Here is a 23,181-nt window from a genome sequence, read left to right as displayed (position 1 = left end):
TCCCTTGATACACAAATCAATTTCTGGTTGAAACTTAGATCTGAATCATATGTGATCCATCGTTCTACGCTTCTTTACATAGTTAAAACAAATACATTGAAACACTAAGTATATTTTGACATAAAAATGTAGTATTATTGTATGCTATTTTTAGTGTTGTTTATAAATATAAAAAATAAATATGTTCTAGTCCTTTATTTAATATCATCATCCCTTTGCTTTAAAATAATAATTTGCACCTAATAGGGAAGAAATGGAGAATGTCACACTCCCACGGATTAAAGTTTATTTTGTTACGTCGACCATTTACTTAAACTATTTATTTTCTTTCTCGATGTTACCTTATTGTCATTATTACATACTTAAATATATCTTAGTCGGTTGATTACCTTCTTAAACAAAAATTAAATTAAATCAAACAAAATGGATAAGTGTGATTAGGTATAACTTATATCCATTAGAAAAAGGACAATGACTAGAATCAAAACAAATAAAATGCCAAAAACTTGTAGGATTACAATGCTAACTCCAATAATATAACTCGATCACATCATCAATAGAGAAATCCAAATGGAAATAGTTTTCAAACACCAATCAAGAACTTGAAGACCAAAACGTCAAAAACAAAACAAGAACAGCTCATTATAAAAGCCAAAAGACAACACAACATTCTGCTATTAGTTAGAGAATCTAGAACACATTATTCAACTAGACATAAAAACAAGACAAGACTACACAATACAAATTGAACATAGCCATCGACCAATTCAAACTATGCTATAGTGGGTAGGTATCCTATACCTATAATGAACACGAGTAAAACAAAGTATATTTTAAGTAACACAACACAACCATATAAATATAAACATGTAACTAAACTTTGCTTTGTTTCAAACCCGAGACGAAAAACAAAAGGAGCGTCCAGATTATAACCTACTGACATCTTGGGGGTGAGATAAGACTTCAGGACCATTAGGTACTAGGTTCAATTCCCAGAAAGGGTTTTCCAAGATTTATTGTGTTTCGTCCTGAATTGATGTATAAGTATTATTGCCTAGTGGAGATGGATATCATCCGGTAGTTCTGCTAGTGACACGATGATACTCTAGTGGTTATTCAGTGAACCAAATTTGCCGTTAAAAAAACAGTGTTCAAAGTTTTCTCTATTTTGATATATTTTTAAATTCCTATTGCTCTTAAAATATAACATTTAAAAAATAACCATACAAAATAAGTTTTTTTCAAAATATAAAATTTAAAAAATAACCTTACAAAATAAGATTTTTCAATTTGGACACAATTATAGAGATAATAAGAAACAACAAATAGAAGCAAGCTTTATTTAATATAACATGGAAACGTAACAACAAACCCAAAATAGATGCGACCTTCTTTTCATGTAATTTGGCAACCAAATTAAACAAACCGAAAATCAACTAAATTATTGCCATAAGTAACTGCCATTATAATTGGGTAGACTTTTTCTTAAATTAGGAACTATCGAGATGGGTGACAGTAGGTTCATTATATATTTTTTTACCTTCATTTTCTCAATTTGTACGACAAAGGTTGTTATTGTATGTGTAATATACTTGTATTTTTTATAACTTACAGAATAGTAAGGAAAAAAATTATGAGACATGATAAAATGAAAAGTAAAAGTTATACAAACGCTAGATGCAATACGGAGGGACTTTGTGTGGGGAAGAAAAGCTGGAAAGAATAAGATTCGTTGGATTGCATGGAATAAAATGGTAAGACCAAAGAAGTATGGCGGGTTCGGAATAGGAGATCTGAAAAGCACAAACCTAGCTTTATTGGTAAAGTGGGGATAGAAACATACGATGAACTTGGAAGCTTTATGGGCGAAGGTTATCAAGGCAATACATGAAAATAAAAGACGAAAGAAACACATACCAATCGACAATAGAACCACAGGAATTTGGAAAGATATTGTTGCTGCATATAAAGAACTCGATCGTGAAGGTATAAAGTTGGAAGAAAAATTGGCTGTAAAATTGGGAAATGGAACAAAGGCGAAGTTTTGGCTGGATAATTGGGCCGGAGGGATGCCGTTTGCGGATAAATATCCAGACTTATTCAAGATTGTGAAGAACAAAAATGCCAGTGTGGCGGAACTTGCTATCAGACTTGACAATGAAACTCAATGGAACATCGAATGGTCTCGGCCTCCAAACAACGATGGCGAATGGGCTCAATGGACAGGTATGTTGTACGAATTAAATAAAGCAGGTTTTAATAATGGGGAAGATCGTTAGGGCTGGATGACAGACAAGTGGGAAGAATTCTCAGTAGCGATTATAAAGGACCAATTCATAAAGCGTACGGTAAGTGAACAAGAGGAACGATGGCAACATTGGAACACATGGGTACCAGCTAAGGTCAATTACTTCACTTGGAGGACGGCCATAGGAAGAGTTCCGGTAAAGAGCGAGCTGAGGAAAAGAGGTATTATGCTAAACAATGATATATGCTCGGGATGTGGATCAGCGGATGAATCGGTTAACCATTTGATCAGCGAGTGCACGAGTTTGAAGACAGTATGGTGGAATATCTTGGCGTGGATGAAGTTACCTACGTCAGCAGATGTTAATTCAACCGAAAAGATCATGTGCTACACAAATGGTCTAGCAGGTTCATGTAATATCCTTAGTCCATTTATACGATTTACATATAAACATTGTCTACTAATGCGTATTATCCATTACAATATACAGTTAAATTTGGAGTTTGTTAAAACATTTTACAAGATAAAACAATTCAACATAACATACATCAATTCGTCGTTTAAAAGTGACGACAAAGGGTAATCGCGGAAGCTTTAATTCTTGATTGTGTTCGGTTCTTTATCGAGCTTGATCATCTTCCGACACCTCTAAGCAACCTACATTTCATTAAACATGAAATGAGTTCGTTGTGATACTTCTAAAATGTGTTGTTCAAGTTCACAAGACCCAAAACAACACACAACAACAAAATTTCAGGGATTTAAGGCGTCGCGTGCCACGACACCATTTACCAAACCTGTCGCGTGCCGCGACCATGAATAGCTACCTTCGTCGCGTGGCGCGAGGGCAACATTTCGACAGAATGATTGCAGCCAGATGCTGCATATTTCCAGCCAACTTATTTTTCATGGAAACGAGCATAACTTGCTCGTTTTTTATCCGATTTAAGTCACGTTTCTTCCTACGTGATCATAATTAAATTTTCCATCATATGGAGTTAACATCCGACATCCGGATTAACAAATTTTTAGACTTTTAAGCCTTCGGCTTAAAAATGAAATTTTGATCTTTTGACCCGTTCATGTATTAATCAAACAAACCTGTTTGTTTGATCCCAATTTCTTATGAACCTTATAATTCCGATCTTGTCTATCATATTAGGTTCAAATCACGGGTCTCATAAGTGGTTTACATCTGTTTTCGCTCATATGCTTATTTTGACCCGTTAAGGAAATTTTAAACATACTATAAACACAAATCGCTTTCATTTATTTCTAGCATTATATTACCACATTTCTTATCAATTAATCTTACTCCACAACTATAATTGTGGCGGCTTTTATGTGGTAATTTATAAATTCCGAGTTTTACCCGTTGGATCATTATTTTACGGCAAAGACTCCTATAGAGTCGGTTGACCAAAGAATTACATCTTTCGCTTTTTATACTTATTCTAAATATTTGTTTAAGCATAAAACTCGTTTCCCAACAACCTTTAAAGGTCGTTTGCTCAATTTAGCTTACAAGGGCGTTTTGTTCCATTTTAGTCCTTCATTTACGATGAAGGACTTTTGAAAGCATGTTTGACCCAACATCCCTCTTTTTAACTGTAATTTTGTTTGAAAAGTCATTATGTTCACAAATCACAATGACCATCATTTGAACCATTCGATTTACTTATTAAAGTAGCCAAATGTCTATTTTGACTTTATTTAACTCTCAATGAACCTTTCGCTCTAAATGAGTAGTTAACCTATTACACATACCTGGCTCGGATCACTATAATGACCCATTTCAATACCTTGCATTAATAGCCGCTAAATAATAGCGATGTAAATATCCATTTGATATTCATTCCTATAATCATACAACTCGACAAACCATTAGTCAATATTGTCAAAGGGTGATATTTTCACCTTTTAACCCGTTTGGTCTAAATGACCGTGTATCTTTGCGAGATTGATTTATTATCATCTCGTCTACATGACTCGCACCGGTTTACGCCGTACGGTCATTTTACTAATAAACCAATTTCTTAACTCTTTTGACCCATTATGGCTTACGCCATAAAGTGTCTTTCAAAACAAACAGCTATCGTCAACGTGTGATCGAATTACCGTTTTACCCTTATTATTTATGTTGGTTTACCCTATAAGGTAACCACTCGAAACTCATTATCTATTAGTCATTACATGACCAATTAATCGTACTAATTCTTTTTAACCATTAACATGGTTTATTATCATTGTCTTTTGTTCTGAGTCGCACATGTCGTGTCAGAACATCATAATTGAAAGAAGACTTTGTATTATTCATAACCTATAAAACCAATAGGTATTAAATAAATAAGGTGTAAGCTTTACTTACCTTGCATCCTGATTATGCTTTTCCTTCTTCCTTGATTCATTTGACCCGCTTCATTCCCAAGCTTCCACCTAGTTTGTCAAGCGTCAAACTATCATTGAAATTTGTAAGATGGTTAGATTAGTCATAATCATTTACGACTATTCCATCCTACGATTCTTATGTCGAATTTATCATTCAATCATATCATTGGTCAATTATCCGGCAAGCATCATTCTTATGCTACCGTTTTTAACCACTTTATTATTAACCAAGTTCATGTAATCGAATTTCATCAATTTAACACAACTTAAATTATTTTTAACACATAATGATATCATACGTCATTCAACATGAATATATCATCGATTTTCATCATATCATACTAAACTCATATCATAGTAAGTATGATTATATACTCAAACACACAATTTGTTCAAGTATTTCCCTGATTACTATCACGTATGATGATTCTAATCATACTTATATCTTCAAATTCATCATATGATTAATACTCACTTATCCTAGTGTGGTAAATCATCAAATCATTCAAATTATAGCATCATATGTATAATTTTCACTTAGGGTTTTATTTCTAAGCTAATATACATCACTATTTCAGTCATAACTTCAATGATTCATTCATAATTCGCGATTATGATGATTATTCAAATTTCACAACTTCACAAATCATCAAAATTTGACATACCTTATGATCCCCTAGCTTGGGTGATCGTTAATTCACGTTCAATTGTGAATTTAGACTTCGTTTGAGCCTTCAATTTGATGATTCTTATGAAACTAAGGTTTGTGGCTCCTGAGGAGCTCTCCTGATCGAACAGAACACACACACTAAGTGTGTGTTTTGTTTTAAATTTCATTTTATAATTAAACTTTCAAGTTTATCCACTTTGGCCCCTCTTGTTTGGTTAGTTTATTAAATAGGCCATAACCCACTTAATTTCTAACAATATCCTCACTTATTAACTAGGTTAAACATTCCTAGTTAACTTTATGGGTTTGGGGAATTTACGACTCAGTTTATTTTAAGTCCCGTTAATTCGGCTTCTATAAACTTTATTTTTCTCAAAAGCATTCTTTTTCCTTTTTATTAAAGATTAGGTTTAGTTATATAAATCCTAATATTTTCCGGGTTAATTTTACCACTAACGGTAATTTACCCGTCTTTTAGTATTAACGTGGTTTGATTACCCAAACCGTTTTCGGGGTGTTACAGTTCACAAGGGTGGAAGAAAACTGTGAAGCTGGTGTTTCAAGCAATTATATGGAACTTGTGGAAAGCAAGAAATGAGAGGGAGTTCAAAGGAATCGCACGATCTGGTAACAATATTGTTGAAGATATTAAAGCAGATACGTTCTTATGGCTAAAGTGCAAGTCAAAGTTCAAGGACATAGTGTGGGAGAGGTGGATGGATTTTAATATAAGAGACATAGTAACATAAAAGGTTGTAATGGGGGACGGGGGATGTATGTTTTTTGTTTACTTTCTATATTGTAAGCTTTTAGGTTTTATAGCATATGCTGGCCCTGTTCTATAATTATAGAATCTTACTGTTAAAAAAAATGAAAGTGAAAAAAATATGATTAATTCATATGTTAGAATCAAAATACAAGAGTAAAATGTTATATATGATGGCAAATTGACACAAATAAGTGTCACAATTACTATTTAGGTGAGAAGTAATTGAAAAATCTGACTTATCAACATATGTAGATAATAAGAAACGTAATGAAAAATTGAACGCACATTTAATGTTAGATAATAAGAAACGTGATGAAAAGTTAAACGTAATTTTTTTTTTGAACGGCAAGATTCTATGATAGATAGAATAGGGCCAGCATAAACGTAAATACAAGTAAAAAAGAATATGGTCAACCCATATGTTCTACTTTAAATCTAGTAGGTTAAATGCTTGTAAACCCGTATCATCGAGGGGTTCGTTGATTTAACCAATCTGACCATCAATGGCAGAGCTTGAACTGAAACTTGGTAGGGGGTTGAACTCTTAAAAATTCAATATTTTACACTGAAATAAATTCAAAATTTTTCGGTAAAATAAACACTACAAGTGAAAAATCGGTAGGGGCCAGGGCACCCTTGGACCGCCATTAACCTCCGCCAATGCGAGCTTAATCAATAATATATTGAAAAAAAACCGCCTAGCACCCTCCTCTTCCACTCTCACCTAAACCGCCTTTGGACGTTTTTCACAATCATCCATACGTACCATGATCTCTCTCTCCTTCACATCATCTCAAAATGGTAAAAAGAAAAAAACAACAAAAAATGTTAACTAAAAACAAAAATGGACATATAATTATAATAATAATAAAAACAATAAAAAAATGTTAACTAAAAACAAAAAAACAATAATAATAATAACAGTAGTTCACTTGGAAGGTAGTCAAAAATAATATGAGGACAAATATCTGTATCAAAATGAATTCATATTAACATGCACTGTAGCATTTTTTGTAGATTTACAGATGGGACAGACATTGATAGAGGATTCACACACAGTACAGATACACAGATGCCTGCACGGCAGCAGTAACACACACAACTCTTCTTTCCCACAATTTCTGCACCACCTGCCACCATTATTACAGTACGCCTCCACGTCACCACCTCCCACTAACGTGCGCCCATCCTCCTCATTACTCCCGCAGCACGACTGAACGTCGCCAGTTTTAACGGCGTGTAATTGATTCCGTTGCTGTTGTTGAATTTCCGTTAGAAGTTGTTGCAGATTCCGTCGTAGAACGTTCGCTGTTGCTTCGTTTGTTTGCGCCATTTGTTGCCAGATTTGATTATCTACGTTGAGTGATTTCACCTTTTGTTCTAACGCTTGATTTAATCTTCCGATTTTAACGATTTCATCTTCTTTAGATCTTAATTGTTTCATACCTTCGTCTGCAACTGCAAGTAATCTCATCGTGATTCTTCTTCGAGAAGCTTCTATTTCAGATCTCATCTTCTCCGTCTGTTACAAGCAACAATTCCAAATCAATAAGACATTCGTTCGTCCAAAACACGTTGTTACGATCAGAAAACATCTATAATCAACACGATTCAATCAATTAATCACAGATTCGTTACGCATACATGTTGAGAAATGAATCGATCCGTTTCAACATGTTATTGCGATCAAAACGCATCAATAATGAACATGATTTTCATCATTTCATTTCAATCAATTAATCACAGAATCGTAAAACATACATGTTGTGAAATGAACCGATCGATTTCAAGTTGTTGTTCGTAGATGTGCATGGAGATATCCTGACCGAGAAACGTGATGATTGCTTTTTGATTGTTCATGTTCGTGTTCATATCGTTTTGATTCACAAACTGACCGATCGGAAACGAAGAAACCGACGGATCAAACGAGCACAAATCACGAGATCGTTTCTTCGAAATCGCATCAGTTAATTCAGACGGAACATACATCGGCATCGGAATCACTCCGTTCTCCATCTGATTCATTCCGTAATCGAATTTCAACTCATTTCCGTACACATTGATGTTTCCGTGATCAATCATCTCCCTACAACATCAGGAATTTCAATTTTTTAACAAAAACTAACAAAATCTGAAACAAACAGGAACAAAGATGATGAAGATGATGAAGTTTCAGATGAATACCTGTTTGATATCATTTTCAGAGTGCGTCCGCCATTAACAAGTGAATTTGATCTCCGTGATTCAGGTTTATAATAAGTTGTTTATTCAAGGGTTTGATATTTTTAGGTAGAAATTGAATATGTTGTGGGGTTTTGTGTATTTATGAGAACGGGTGTCTCGTGTGACTAGACTGACTGGTACACAATAACCAACAGAAAATTAGGTCAACTCCGTAATTCAAGCGATAATTCAGGGTAAAATGTTTTACTCGAAAACGATATAAGTTTTCGACTACTCACGAAATTTATCGTATTGGGATACACTTGTCTTTGAACTAGGGAAAATTTTTACCTAGGGGCGAAAGCCCGTGAAGATTCGCCTGAAAACGCGACAGTGCGGTAAAGTAAAACTCGCTCAGTTCAAAAATTAGGTTATTTGTATTTGAATCAACACATTTATGGCTTTTGTTTTTTATGCATTTGTTTTCTAGCTCTAGAGGTAGTGGAATTTCAAAAAAAAGGCTCACTGGATCGTGCATGGTATATTATTCGATTCGTAAGACCTAAAGCTTTGTTTTTAATATGAGCGGCTGTAAACGAATTAAATGTTTTAGCGAACAGTTCTTGAACCGTTCGGTGAGAAGTTCGTTTATGTTCATTCGTTTAGTTAATGGACGAACATGAACAAGAAATTCCGTTCGATTAGTTAAATAAAAGAACACGAACATATGTCTCGTTCGCTCAATTGCGTTCGTGAACGTTCGGTAATGTGTTCGTGAATTCGTTCATGTTTGTTTGTTTATGTTGTTCAAAAAATATTTTTTAGTATTTATTTATTTTATCTAAACTTTTATATTACTTAATTCTTATTTATCTCATTACCCAAACTAATTATTATCTAAACTTCTTATATTTCTTAATTCTTATTTATCTCATTACCCAAACTTATAAAATAGGAAACTCTACCTCCTCCTTATTTATGCACCGTTTCCCTTTCTTCTCATTGTTGAACTTCGTCGATTTTATTTGTGTTCGTGAACCGTTCATGAACATGTTCATTTCCTTAATGAATGAACACGAACAAAATTTCTCGTTCTGTAAGCGTTCATGAACCGTTCTTGAACACATTATGTCCTTAATGAACGAACACGAAAAAAGCCTTATTCGTGTTCGTTCAGTTCATTTACAACTCTATGTTTTATATAAAAGAGGTTACAACATAACTTATTGCTCGTTTATCTATTACTTTATTGATTACAACCATCTAACATCAACTGTATTTAGATAAAAATAAACAAATTGCATTTAAATAATCTTAACTTTCTCAATTTGGCATATAATAATCACATCTCAGTTATTTGCCAATAATAATCCGAACTGGTTCACTTTTGATCGATAATAGTCTGCGTTAAAAATAGCTTAATGGAGTTAAGTTTTTTTTCGAATTAGAAACCGATGTTTTAAGACTTTTGATTAGAACGAGAATATGAGTTGATTGATGTAAAATTTACCTTGAAATACTGCCCTAAACGACGAAAACGATGCATCAACTTGAGTGTTTAAACATCCAAGTAACATAAATCAAGCCGTTTGGAGCACCGTTTCGAAGTAAGTTTTACATAAATCGACTTGCATTCTCGTTTTGATCAAAATCCCTAAAACATCGGTTTGTAAATCGGAAAAAACTTAACTCCGTTAAGTTATTTTTAACGGCGGACTATTATCGGCCAAAGTTAGACTAGTTCGGATTATTATCGATAAATAAATGAGTTAAAATTATTATCAACCAAATTGAAAAAAAATAGGATTATTTAGATCTAATTTGTCATAAAATAATCTATATCTATACTATATAATAAAAGAAACCAACTTTGGGACACTTGTCATTATTCTAGACCATCTTTAATTGTAGATAATTATTATTTAATTTAAATTATTAAATATCAATCAAATTAAATTATTCTAGACCATCCTTAATTTAAATATCAATTAAATTAATATAAATCTTATCAACCCTAAATTATTGGCACAAACTTAACTTCAAATCGTAAAGTCTTATCTAAACTAAAAAGCATCTAGATGCAATTTACCTTTTTTTAAGCATCTAGATGCAATTTACCTTTTTTTTTAATTATGCTAAACCTAAAGTACATTCCAATTCAATCATCCTAAAATCATGAAATAAATGTTTAAGAAATCGGTTTGTACATATTTTGGGGTGATAAGGGCCGTTCAAAAAAATGTATAAGAAAACGGTATGACCTATTGGATCAAGTGAAATACACAAAACCCGGTTGGTTAAACATGATGTAACAGTCCAAAGCTTTCTAACCAAACCGGTTGATACAAGCCTGTTTTTAAAACATTAATGTTAACGTTATTATTGTTAACTATGAGAAATTATATTAAATAACTTATTAATCAAACCAAAAATTTAAAATAGTATTAACCTAATTTAAAAAATAACAAAAAAAATCCATTTTGATTTAGAAAGATTTTTTTAACAATAGATAAACCCGTGTAATACACAGGGTTTTTAAAGATAGAACATTTTTTTTTGTTATTTGCTATATAAAATTAGATTTATTAAACCCGTACAATACACAGAGTTTTTTTTAAAATATAACTTTTTTATTATTTAGTATATAACTACATTTCTTCAACCCGTGAATACACAAGATTTTTTTTAATATAACTTTTTTATTATTTGGTATATAAATGTACATTTATCCAACCCGCACAACAAACGAGGTTCTTAAAGATATAATTTTAAAGATTTTTTAACAATAGATAAAACCCGTGTAATACACAAGGTTTTTAAAGATATATCATAATTTATTATTTGCTATATAAAATTAGATTTATTCAACCCGTACAATACACGGAGTTTTTTAAAATATATTTTTTATTATTTAGCATATAAAATTATATTTCTTCCACTCGTGAATACATAGGGTTTTTTTTTAAATATAACTTTTTTATTGTGTGGTATATAAAATTACATTTATTCAACCCGTACAATAAACGAGGTTCTTAAGGATATAATTTTTTTATTATTTAATATATAAAATTATATTTACTCAACACGTGTAATAAATGAGTTTTATAAAAATATAATATTTTTTATTTAGTATATATAAAAATACATTTATTCAACTCGTATAATACATGGGGTTCTAACCTAGTATACAATATACGGGGAGAAATAAAATGCCACATAGACAGTAGATGACACGTGTATTGGAAAATGATGCGTGGGTGGGACCCATATGGAAAAAACAAAAGGGGCAGTTGGGGACAAAAACTAGTACCAAATCCATAGGCTTTGGTCATGGTCGTGGGTAACGCCTTCCCGAACACGTGTTTTCTTTTTCTATTTTTGGCTCTGTTATCAAATAATTATATATTATTTTTATTTTAAAAGTTATCATATTTTTTTTTGTTTTAATGAGTATAGTTCAATGTTTCTGCTTTAAGAGGTTGCTTTGGTCATTTAGTAGTTTGATGATTACTTACTTTCATCTTTTTTTAATGATGTGACTTATTACTTAGATTTACTTTTTTTGATCTGTTTATTTTTTTAGATTAATTGTTTGTTTATTTTGTTAAAAGGTGACATAAGTTGATGATGGTCACATGTCACTTACTTAAAGGTGACATAACTAGATTAATGTGACATGTAACTTAAAGGTCACTAACATAGAGTTCCACATTAATACCTGGCATTGATGATCTCCGCTAGTTATGCTTTTTAACTTTTTTATTATTTGTTTTGTTTTTTCTTCAAAGGGATATAATGGAAATGGTGTGGATCAAAAGAAAAACTTTCTTAAACAAATTTTATGCAATCTTGATGCATGTAAGGGTCCTAAGAATATTAATGATCTAGGACTAAGGTCGAGTGTAGTGGGGCGTTATGTGGGATTTTTTTTTGCTATAGCGTCATATAGCGCCCGTCACACCACGACAAGCGGCACTATGGAGCCAATTCTGGATACCAGCGTTATGTCCATAACAGCGTGAAGGATTTGCAAACCTTTCTCCCCACTCACACACATATATATACATACATGTGTATGTATAATTGAAAGGGTTATTAATTAATTGAGTAATGATGAGGTAAGAGCTTTATGACTACGAACTCTAGTGATATAACGCTCGCATAACGCGCACAAAGGGGCTTTATGACTACACATGGCCTAAGGCATGTTTGTTGTGTAGATAGTTGTAGTGATGATTTTCTTATTTATTTTATCTAGTTTATTATACGTTTGTTAAAGTATGGTTATTAAATGTATGGCCATGTTTGGATGATTTTCTTTATGACTTACTGACTTTCTGGAAAAAGAGTTTTTATGAAATTGGTGTTTGGGTAACAAGGTGAAAAAAAAAGCTTTTTAGGCATTGAAAGGAGAAATGAAAAAATCACTTGGTTGTGACTTTTCCAACAAAAAAATACGGATGTTAAAAAGTCAATAAGGAGAAATAGAAAAACTCATCCAAACATGCCCTAAGTATCGGTTACACATTTGGACGCATTTGAATCCTGATTTGAGGGATATAATAAAACTGTTTTATAAGTAATCACTGATAAAAACCAAAGAGAAATAGAGATAAACTGAATTCGCTTCTTCATTCTATTCAACATTACAATATATAGATAAACATAACTACGAACCCTAAAGCCCATAAGTAATGGGTTGGGCCTAAAATGTCTGGTTTATAACACTCCCCCTCAGACATTTAGAATTATACACAGTGTAACAACATACTTCAGGATGATGTTAAATAGGTACTTCAGGACCTGAATAAATAATCTGATACTACTGGATCAGCTATGCTGCCTCATTAAAAACCTTACTAAGAAAACCCAGTGGGACAAAACTTAGTTAAGGGAAAAAGAGTATAGCGTGTATAATTCTCCCCCTGAATTCAACAAACATCTTTCAATCTACGAAGACCGATCTTGTGTGATAGTTGCTCGAAACTGCTTCTTGGTAAAGATTTTGTGAACAGGTCAGCTAAATTTTCACTTCACTTGATCTGGCGAACATCAATTTCCCCTTCTTTCTGCAAGTCATATGTTGAGAAGAACTTTGGTGAGATGTGCTTTGTTCGATCACTCTTGATGTAACATTCTCTGATCTGAGCTATGCAAGCAACATTGTCTTCATAAATAAATGTCGGCTCCTTCTTGATCTGTTCTAATCCGCATGCTTCTTGTATGTGATTAATCATTGATCTCAACCACACACATTCTCGACCAACATCATATAGTGTTATCAATTCAGCATGATTTGATGATGTTGCTGTAAGTGTTTGCTTAGTTGACTTCCAAGAAATTGTTGTGCCACCGTATGTGAATACATAACCTGTCTGAGATTTTGCTTTGTGGGGATCTGATAGATATCCGGCATCCGCATACCCAACAAGCTGGGACTTTTGATCTTTCTGATAGAAAAGACCTAAGTCTTGTGTCCCACAAATATACCGGAATATATGTTTTACGCCATTCCAGTGTCTACGTGTTGGATTCGAACTGTATCTCGCTAGTACATGTACTGCAAATGCAATGTCAGGTCTTGTGTTATTTGCGAGATACATAAGGGCACCGATTGTGACAACCCGGACTTGAATGGTTAGTATCTTAGTCTCATGATTCTGTTTTTCTTAGTTATTCTTGTGTTCGTCCCTTACAATAATATAAATAAGAAAACGCTCGTAAATAAACAATCTAAACTTCGGACATAATTTATGTTCCACATAACCATAGTTCGATCATACAATCTAGTGTGCATTCTATTAACGTATCAACACATATTAGACAAGGCCCAAATGAAACATGTAGCACAGTTGACACACACAATACCCGTCCTAGCCCACTAACATATAAACGAGTGTTCCAACATATTTAGGTCCATGTACATTACACATATCCTGTTTTAATTAGTGCGGTCCAGCCCAATTCCCCTTTTAGTTAAACAATCTTGGGCCGCTAACCTTGTAGCCCAACACAAGTAGTGACCGGCTCCCTCTTGTTGTTGTACGTAGGTGATTGGGCTTGAGCCCATTACTTGTTCATCGGTCCACTATTAGTTGTTGTAACCGGCCTGTTATGCTAGAGGTGTAATACTTGTAGGATACGTAAAGGTGCAACTATATCTCCCCACACATTATTAATTTGCGCATAACCTCACAACAAACTCTACCCTATCTCTCTCAAATCATACATACGGCAAACAGGAGATAACCCCCTCCCCATCATCTTCGAGGCACCAACTTCTGGTTAGTTTGATCGCCATACTCCTTGTTGATTTCGTAATTGTTAGTTGTTTTGTGTAATAATGAATGATTAGATGGGATTGATATGTGCTTCGATTAACAAAAGGGGTTGTGTATGTGTTATAAAAACGTGCCCGATGATATTGATCTAGTAAATTAAAACGGTTGTACGATTGAATATTGGTAGGATGTCAAAGCATGTCAATCAATTAATGATGATTAATGATTCGATCTTGTGACCCTAAGTGGGCGATGTACATGTCACTTTATGCTCACTTTATTCCATCTGATTTCTGTTGTACACCACATGTCATCAGGATTCCATCTGATTAATTGATGATGATAACAATTATTAAATGAGGTCATATAATAAAAAGGGTTCAATAGCATAAAGAAGTTGTAGGGTCCAATAATATGCGCGTGATTTGATAGCTGGGGGCGGTCAGGTAACATCAAAACAAACAAACAATGTTTGACTAGTCTAAGGAGGCTGCCATGTGTGTGTGTTAGATAGGACCCCTCTCAATTGGCGGCTACTATGTTTATTTTGTGCATGTGACCGTTTTTGATGTGTGATCATCTAGTGGACCAAGCAAAGGTCCAATAAGGGGCGGCCATGTGTGAATCGAAGTATGTGCACATTATTTCAAAGGTTTTCAGAATAGTCAACTATTAATATTGTGTAAAATAAATAAAGAGTAGTTGATGTTATTGTTTGAATTCTTGCAACTGATTTGTCGGCTTGTTAATTAATTAAGCCTTAGCAAATTACATAAAAGGAATCGGCCCATGTGATTTCTGTTGTAGCTCAAATATCAACAAAGGGAATTAATAAATTTTGCATGCAATAGTTTGATTAGAATAATACTTGTGAACACACCATTAATTCAATATAATGAATCTGGGCCACACCCCCTTCATGAATATTAAACATGGGCCGGGTATTAGGGGTTAGAATATATGCATTTATATGGGCCAGTTCTGGCCACTGAATCAGCGAGCCATGGAACGGGCCACACAGTTTGTAGGGCTATGCAACGAATTGTTAGGTGTTAGTGTGAAACGCGACGGATTATGTGAAATACGTGTGACTCTAATATTGATGTGACTATGTGATGATTGATGTAAATTATTACATGCACGGTTTAATACGTAACGTGATGGAATGAGATGCTAACTGTTAGTGTAACCACAATAGGGACTGATTGATTTAACTTGGAACACGTATCTTAATCGTACCGAGCAAAACCAAGGTGAGTTCATTGCATTTTCTCAAGCATGCGTCCCGGTGGTTTGGGACAACTGGTAAACATTTGGAAGGGAAACATCGGGTAAACAACTTAATCGGTTTTGGTTATTGCCTGGAGGGCAATGGGGGTAATTAGTTGATAGCGCTATTAGGTGGGAAACCTCACACCGGGCCGTAAGGACGGGCGTGAACTAGTTATCTGGATAGAGCTATGGTTGTTAGAGGCACACTCCTCGGATACATATGGGCACTCTCCCTAGGGTATCTAACGATGGCAACATAGCGAACAAGGGGTAACCACTCCCCGGATACACATGGGCACATTCCCTAGGGTATCTAACATGAGCAACATTGTAACGCAACATTGAATCGCATTAACATACATCTGGTAACTCAACCCGTTAACAAAACCTTGAACTCACCAGCGTAGTCTGACACACTTGTTTACATGCTTGTAGGTAATTATTGAAGGAACTTGGGAGCTTGCTGTCTGATGCTGCTGGTGTGGTTATGGTCATGATAAACAATTACATTGATTTGGCTTCGATACATTTATACTTTCATGCTTCCGCTCAATACTTTGGTTTTGGTTTAACTTTTCAAACGATACATTTCTTTCAATTGGGTATTTCAATACATTATAACTTGTGTTTGATATGATTGGTGGCTCTTTGTTGGATCGTTGCACCTCCATTAGGGACACGCCCTAGGTGTTAATTTGGGGGTGTGACAGTTTGGTATCAGAGCCACTGGTTATAGAGAACTCGGTTTTAAAAATTGTTTTCATAAAACCAGACTATAACCGAATTGATCCAAACGATGACCATGACACTCAGCTTCAGACTGCAAGGTTCGTTCCTCCTTAGCTTATGCTTTATATGCCTAGTAAACGTAACTATATTTATAGCATGCACGATACGACATGGTAGGCATCATGACACATTGATAGTGTAACATAACACTTGCATCTAGTAAATTCTAATCTTGTTGGTAGTGCTTATTTTGTGTTGATTGGGGTGGGAGAAACTTCAAACATAAGTTAAGAAGCATCGAGAGGAGCATGCAAACCGCCTTATTATCATGGGTGCACACATAATAATAACGCGTGGTGCATGCAAATCCCAATGAGGCTTAACGAGTGTAAGAGGGGTTCTTCCCTGTTTTGTGCCTTAGGGTTCAGTCGTTAGTTAGGACTGACTTCCACCTTACTTGTAAATAAGCATGTAGTAGAATTGACTGATAGTAAATCGATAGAAGCTTCTCATGTTCTTTTTGGTTGTAAACTTGATCTCGTGGGTCAAGTGTTCGACATTGACCTACTTCCCAATACTCTTGTAAGTTTTGACATGGTCATTGACATGGACATGGTTATCTATGTATCAAGCAGAAAATTCTCTGCAAAAAGAAAATCGTGCGTTCCCTCTCCCCAGTGGGGGATCCTTATCCGTTTAAGATCATCGTAGTGGTGCCGTTGTCGGCATTGTCACAGTCGTGAAAGCCCAGAAGTGCCTACGGAAGGGCTACTCTGTTATACTAGCTCCTGTCACCGATTCATCACTTTAAGAAAGGAAGATCGAGTATCTTCATGTTATTCGTGAAATTTTTGACATGCCTTCCAAAGAGTTACCTGGTTTACCTCCACATCGTTAGGTGGAATTTTAGAATTGACCTTATGCAAATCCTGATTTCCTTCTGGGGTACAGCAATCCCTTGGATTCGCTGGATACTATCACAGCTTCATCATAGGATTTTCGAAGGTTTCGCAACTTCAACCTCCTTAGCATAGCGGGGAGCTGTGAATTCCTGAGAAATAAAATCGGGGAAACGTCTTTTCAGCTTTTGAAACCCAACCCTACAACACGCGGAGCATCACTTCTATCCGAGAGTACCGATGATACAGCGATATACCATGATGGCTTAATTCGGAGTCCCAGTTACACGCGTTTGTCGTTTTGCAACACTAATCTTTACCCACCAAACTCTGTTTTGGACAAATGATACACTCGCGCGACCGCAATGTAACGAACCTCCCTGTTGTGCCATGCCGCCATGCACCACTACTGGAAATTACTTCTTGACAACAAATTTGCTGGCCAAATCCTTCGGATGTTTAAAGGACCCCTGTTTCGCTCGATTCTTTGTACGAACCTCATTAATTCCCTGTTTCTTTGATTGGCAACTGATATAACAAAACGCTAACCACCATACCATGATTTCCACCGATCACAAGATTAGCCCCCCAGGCGTTGTAAAGTATCTATAGATCGAGTTCGTAGGAACTCACTTCAAGCCATTGTTTTAGATCAATTTTCGGGACGAAAATTCTTTCAAGTTGGGGATGATGTGACACCCCGCGAAAACGCTTAACAAAACTAGCTTCCTCAGTGACCGTTTGCTAAATTTCGGGACGAAATTTCTTTCAAGTTGGGGATGATGTGACAACCCGGACTTGAATGGTTAGTATCTTAGTCTCATGATTCTGTTTTTCTTAGTTATTCTTGTGTTCGTCCCTTACAATAATATAAATAAGAAAACGCTCGTAAATAAACAATCTAAACTTCGGACATAATTTATGTTCCACATAACCATAGTTCGATCATACAATCTAGTGTGCATTCTATTAACGTATCAACACATATTAGACAAGGCCCAAATGAAACATGTAGCACAGTTGACACACACAATACCCGTCCTAGCCCACTAACATATAAACGAGTGTTCCAACATATTTAGGTCCATGTACATTACACATATCCTGTTTTAATTAGTGCGGTCCAGCCCAATTCCCCTTTTAGTTAAACAATCTTGGGCCGCTAACCTTGTAGCCCAACACAAGTAGTGACCGGCTCCCTCTTGTTGTTGTACGTAGGTGATTGGGCTTGAGCCCATTACTTGTTCATCGGTCCACTATTAGTTGTTGTAACCGGCCTGTTATGCTAGAGGTGTAATACTTGTAGGATACGTAAAGGTGCAACTATATCTCCCCACACATTATTAATTTGCGCATAACCTCACAACAAACTCTACCCTATCTCTCTCAAATCATACATACGGCAAACAGGAGATAACCCCCTCCCCATCATCTTCGAGGCACCAACTTCTGGTTAGTTTGATCGCCATACTCCTTGTTGATTTCGTAATTGTTAGTTGTTTTGTGTAATAATGAATGATTAGATGGGATTGATATGTGCTTCGATTAACAAAAGGGGTTGTGTATGTGTTATAAAAACGTGCCCGATGATATTGATCTAGTAAATTAAAACGGTTGTACGATTGAATATTGGTAGGATGTCAAAGCATGTCAATCAATTAATGATGATTAATGATTCGATCTTGTGACCCTAAGTGGGCGGTGTACATGTCACTTAATGCTCACTTTATTCCATCTGATTTCTGTTGTACACCACATGTCATCAGGATTCCATCTGATTAATTGATGATGATAACAATTATTAAATGAGGTCATATAATAAAAAGGGTTCAATAGCATAAAGAAGTTGTAGGGTCCAATAATATGCGCGTGATTTGATAGCTGGGGGCGGTCAGGTAACATCAAAACAAACAAACAATGTTTGACTAGTATAAGGAGGCTGCCATGTGTGTGTGTTAGATAGGACCCCTCTCAATTGGCGGCTACTATGTTTATTTTGTGCATGTGACCGTTTTTGATGTGTGATCATCTAGTGGACCAAGCAAAGGTCCAATAAGGGGCGGCCATGTGTGAATCGAAGTATGTGCACATTATTTCAAAGGTTTTCAGAATAGTCAACTATTAATATTGTGTAAAATAAATAAAGAGTAGTTGATGTTATTGTTTGAATTCTTGCAACTGATTTGTCGGCTTGTTAATTAATTAAGCCTTAGCAAATTACATAAAAGGAATCGGCCCATGTGATTTCTGTTGTAGCTCAAATATCAACAAAGGGAATTATAAATTTTGCATGCAATAGTTTGATTAGAATAATACTTGTGAACACACCATTAATTCAATATAATGAATCTGGGCCACACCCCCTTCATGAATATTAAACATGGGCCGGGTATTAGGGGTTAGAATATATGCATTTATATGGGCCAGTTCTGGCCACTGAATCAGCGAGCCATGGAACGGGCCGCACAGTTTGTAGGGCTATGCAACGAATTGTTAGGTGTTAGTGTGAAACGCGACGGATTATGTGAAATACGTGTGACTCTAATATTGATGTGACTATGTGATGATTGATGTAAATTATTACATGCACGGTTTAATACGTAACGTGATGGAATGAGATGCTAACTGTTAGTGTAACCACAATAGGGACTGATTGATTTAACTTGGAACACGTATCTTAATCGTACCGAGCAAAACCAAGGTGAGTTCATTGCATTTTCTCAAGCATGCGTCCCGGTGGTTTGGGACAACTGGTAAACATTTGGAAGGGAAACATCGGGTAAACAACTTAATCGGTTTTGGTTATTGCCTGGAGGGCAATGGGGGTAATTAGTTGATAGCGCTATTAGGTGGGAAACCTCACACCGGGCCGTAAGGACGGGCGTGAACTAGTTATCTGGATAGAGCTATGGTTGTTAGAGGCACACTCCTCGGATACATATGGGCACTCTCCCTAGGGTATCTAACGATGGCAACATAGCGAACAAGGGGTAACCACTCCCCGGATACACATGGGCACATTCCCTAGGGTATCTAACATGAGCAACATTGTAACGCAACATTGAATCGCATTAACATACATCTGGTAACTCAACCCGTTAACAAAACCTTGAACTCACCAGCGTAGTCTGACACACTTGTTTACATGCTTGTAGGTAATTATTGAAGGAACTTGGGAGCTTGCTGTCTGATGCTGCTGGTGTGGTTATGGTCATGATAAACAATTACATTGATTTGGCTTCGATACATTTATACTTTCATGCTTCCGCTCAATACTTTGGTTTTGGTTTAACTTTTCAAACGATACATTTCTTTCAATTGGGTATTTCAATACATTATAACTTGTGTTTGATATGATTGGTGGCTCTTTGTTGGATCGTTGCACCTCCATTAGGGACACGCCCTAGGTGTTAATTTGGGGGTGTGACACCGATCGCGCTTAAGTACGGTACTTCTGGACCAAGTACTTCTTCGCCTTCTTCTTGAGGGCGATAAGGATCCTTGTGTGGATCTAGCGGTCGGACAACCATAGGTACGCTAAATGGATGTGCTTTATCCATATTGAAACGTACTAACATCTTCTGGATGTAGTTTGATTGATGGACAAATGTGCCATTGCACAGATACTCAAATTGTAGTCCGATGCATAATTTCGTCACACCAAGATCTTTCATTTCAAATTCCTTCTTTAACAACTGAGCAGCTTTCTCTATCTCTTCAGGAGATCCGATGATGTTGATATCATCAACATAGACTGCTATTATAGTGAAATTTGAGAGTGTTCTTTTTATAAAAACACATGGACTGATTACATCAGACTTGTGTCCTTCTTTTTCGAGATAGTCACTAAGTTGATTGTACCATATACAACCAGATTGTTTGAGACCATATAAAGATCTCTGGAGCTTTATAGAACACATTTCTCGAGGTGTTGATTTTAATGCTCCAGGCAATTTAATCCTTTAGGGATTTTCATGTAGATGTCATTTTCAAGTGTCCCGTATAAGTATGCGGTGACGACATCCATTAGTCTCATATGAAGTCCTTCAGAGATCGTGAGGCCGATTAGAAAACAAAGGGTTATCGCATCCACTACAGGGGAATACGTTTCCTCATAATCAACTCTTGGGATTTGGGAAAACCTTTGCGCTACAAGTCGAGCCTTATATCGTATAATCTCATTCTTTTCATTTCTCTTTATTGCAAACACCCATTTATAACCTACTAGTTTGACGTCTATGGGTGTTCGGACTACGAGTCCGAAAACATGTCGCTTTTCGAGCGAATTTAATTCGGCATTTATGGCTTCTTGCCATCTTGGCCAATCATTTCTGTGCATGCACTCTTCTAAAGTTTTAGGTACGTAATCATTTTCATTGATTGCCTCCATTGCTATAGCATATGCGAATATATCATCAACACGTGTTTTATTCCGGTTCCACATTGTACTATCTTGTACATAATTAATAGAGATCTCATTTTCGTTCGGTACCGGTGTTTCTTCTGAAACTTCATTTTCCTCCTGGGACATTTACCTCTACCGGGGTTTCACTTATAATCTTTTGTGAGTTTTCACCAACTGCGTTACTTTGCTCTTTTTGTTTCCGTGGGTTTTTGTCTTTGGAACCGATTGGTCTCCCACGTTTTCGTTGTATAGTAATCGCTTCTGGGATTACTTCAATTCAAGCTGGTGCATTTGATGCTGGTACATGTGACTTTGTCACGCTATTCGTGTCTGTGAATGCATCTGGTATTTTTTGCAAATGTATGATCTTTTGGACTTCATATTCACATTTACCACTTCGGGGGTCGAGATTTGATAGTGATGTTGCATTCCACGTTATTTCTTGTGTTACTAGTCTTTCTTTGTCCTTATCTCCCCCTAAGACTGGGAACATTGTTTCATCAAAATGACAGTCAGCATATCGTGCTGTAAACATATCTCCCGTCATTGGTTCTAAATATTTAATTATGGACGGGGAGTTAAAACCAATATAGATACCCAATCTTCTTTGGGGTTCCATTGTAGTACGTTGTGGTGGCGGTATTGGTACATATACCGCACAACCAAAAATTCTAAGGTGGGACAAACTTGGTTCTCGTTCGGAGACCAGTTGCAATGGGGAGTATTCGTGATCAGCAGTTGGTCTCAATCTAATCAGTGCACCGGCATGCAAAATAGCATGACCCCATGCAGAAGATGGTAATTTACATCTCATTAAGAGTGGTCTAGCGATTATTTGTAATCGTTTAATCATAGATTCAGCTAAATCGTTTTGTGTTTGAACATGAGGTACTGAATGTTCAACATTGATCCCAATTGACATACAATAGTCATTAAAAGCTTGAGATGTGAACTCTCCCGTATTATCCATCCGGATGTTTTTATTTTGATTATCATGGAAATTGGCTCTCAATTGTATGATTTGATCTAAAAGTCGGGCAAATACTACATTTCGAGTAGCTAAAAGGCTCACATGTGACCACCTTGAGGATGCGTCTATTAAGACCAGGAAATAGCGGAGTGGTCCACACGGAGGATGAATAGGCCCACAAATATCCCCTTGGATTCTTTTTAAAAATGATGGGGTTTCATGTATCAATTTAGTTTGTGAGGGCCGAGTTATAAGTTTGCCCAGAGAGCATGCTGCACATGATAAGTCTTGTGGTAGCAAAACTTTTAAGTTTTTGAGTGGGTGCCCGGTTGCACTTTTGATTATTCGTCTCATCATTATGCTACCAGGGTGACCTAGACGGTCATG

General features: G+C 35.8%; 2 protein-coding genes across 2 annotated transcripts; one reads left to right on the top strand and one right to left on the bottom strand.

Annotated features, from left to right (window-relative positions):
* Positions 1–1,844: 1,844 nt before the first annotated feature.
* On the top strand, positions 1,845–6,055 carry LOC110888140. The gene is made up of 3 exons (XM_022135680.1): positions 1,845–2,226; positions 2,293–2,632; positions 5,830–6,055. The coding sequence occupies exons 1-3, from the start codon at positions 1,845–1,847 to the stop codon at positions 6,053–6,055; spliced, it is 948 nt and encodes a 315-aa protein (XP_021991372.1).
* A 963-nt stretch (positions 6,056–7,018) lies between these two features.
* LOC110890144 (probable BOI-related E3 ubiquitin-protein ligase 3) lies at positions 7,019–8,439 on the bottom strand. Its single transcript, XM_022137713.2, has 3 exons — positions 8,260–8,439; positions 7,837–8,161; positions 7,019–7,597 (listed from the first exon to the last, which is right to left on the bottom strand). The coding sequence occupies exons 1-3, from the start codon at positions 8,271–8,273 to the stop codon at positions 7,049–7,051; spliced, it is 888 nt and encodes a 295-aa protein (XP_021993405.1). The 5' UTR covers positions 8,274–8,439; the 3' UTR covers positions 7,019–7,048.
* Between the last annotated feature and the right edge of the window lie 14,742 nt (positions 8,440–23,181).

Source organism: Helianthus annuus, chromosome 11 (genome assembly GCF_002127325.2).
Source record: "Helianthus annuus cultivar XRQ/B chromosome 11, HanXRQr2.0-SUNRISE, whole genome shotgun sequence".
NCBI classification, from domain to species: domain Eukaryota; kingdom Viridiplantae; phylum Streptophyta; class Magnoliopsida; order Asterales; family Asteraceae; genus Helianthus; species Helianthus annuus.
Note: the sequence above shows the minus strand (reverse complement) of the source record. Positions and strands in the feature narration are given on the sequence as shown.

What these genes read in the sequence shown, in the direction of transcription:
- LOC110888140 (XM_022135680.1), top strand. Translation starts at nt 1,845, where the DNA reads ATGAACTTGGAAGCTTTATGGGCGAAGGTTATCAAGGCAATACATGAA. An exon ending in CGAATGGGCTCAATGGACAG is followed by an intron (nt 2,227 to 2,292) that starts GTATGTTGTACG and finishes GCTGGATGACAG; the next exon opens with ACAAGTGGGAAGAATTCTCA. An exon ending in AATTCAACCGAAAAGATCAT is followed by an intron (nt 2,633 to 5,829) that starts GTGCTACACAAA and finishes GGGGTGTTACAG; the next exon opens with TTCACAAGGGTGGAAGAAAA.
- LOC110890144 (XM_022137713.2), bottom strand. An exon ending in ATCGGTTCATTTCACAACAT is followed by an intron (nt 7,598 to 7,836) that starts GTATGTTTTACG and finishes TGCTTGTAACAG; the next exon opens with ACGGAGAAGATGAGATCTGA.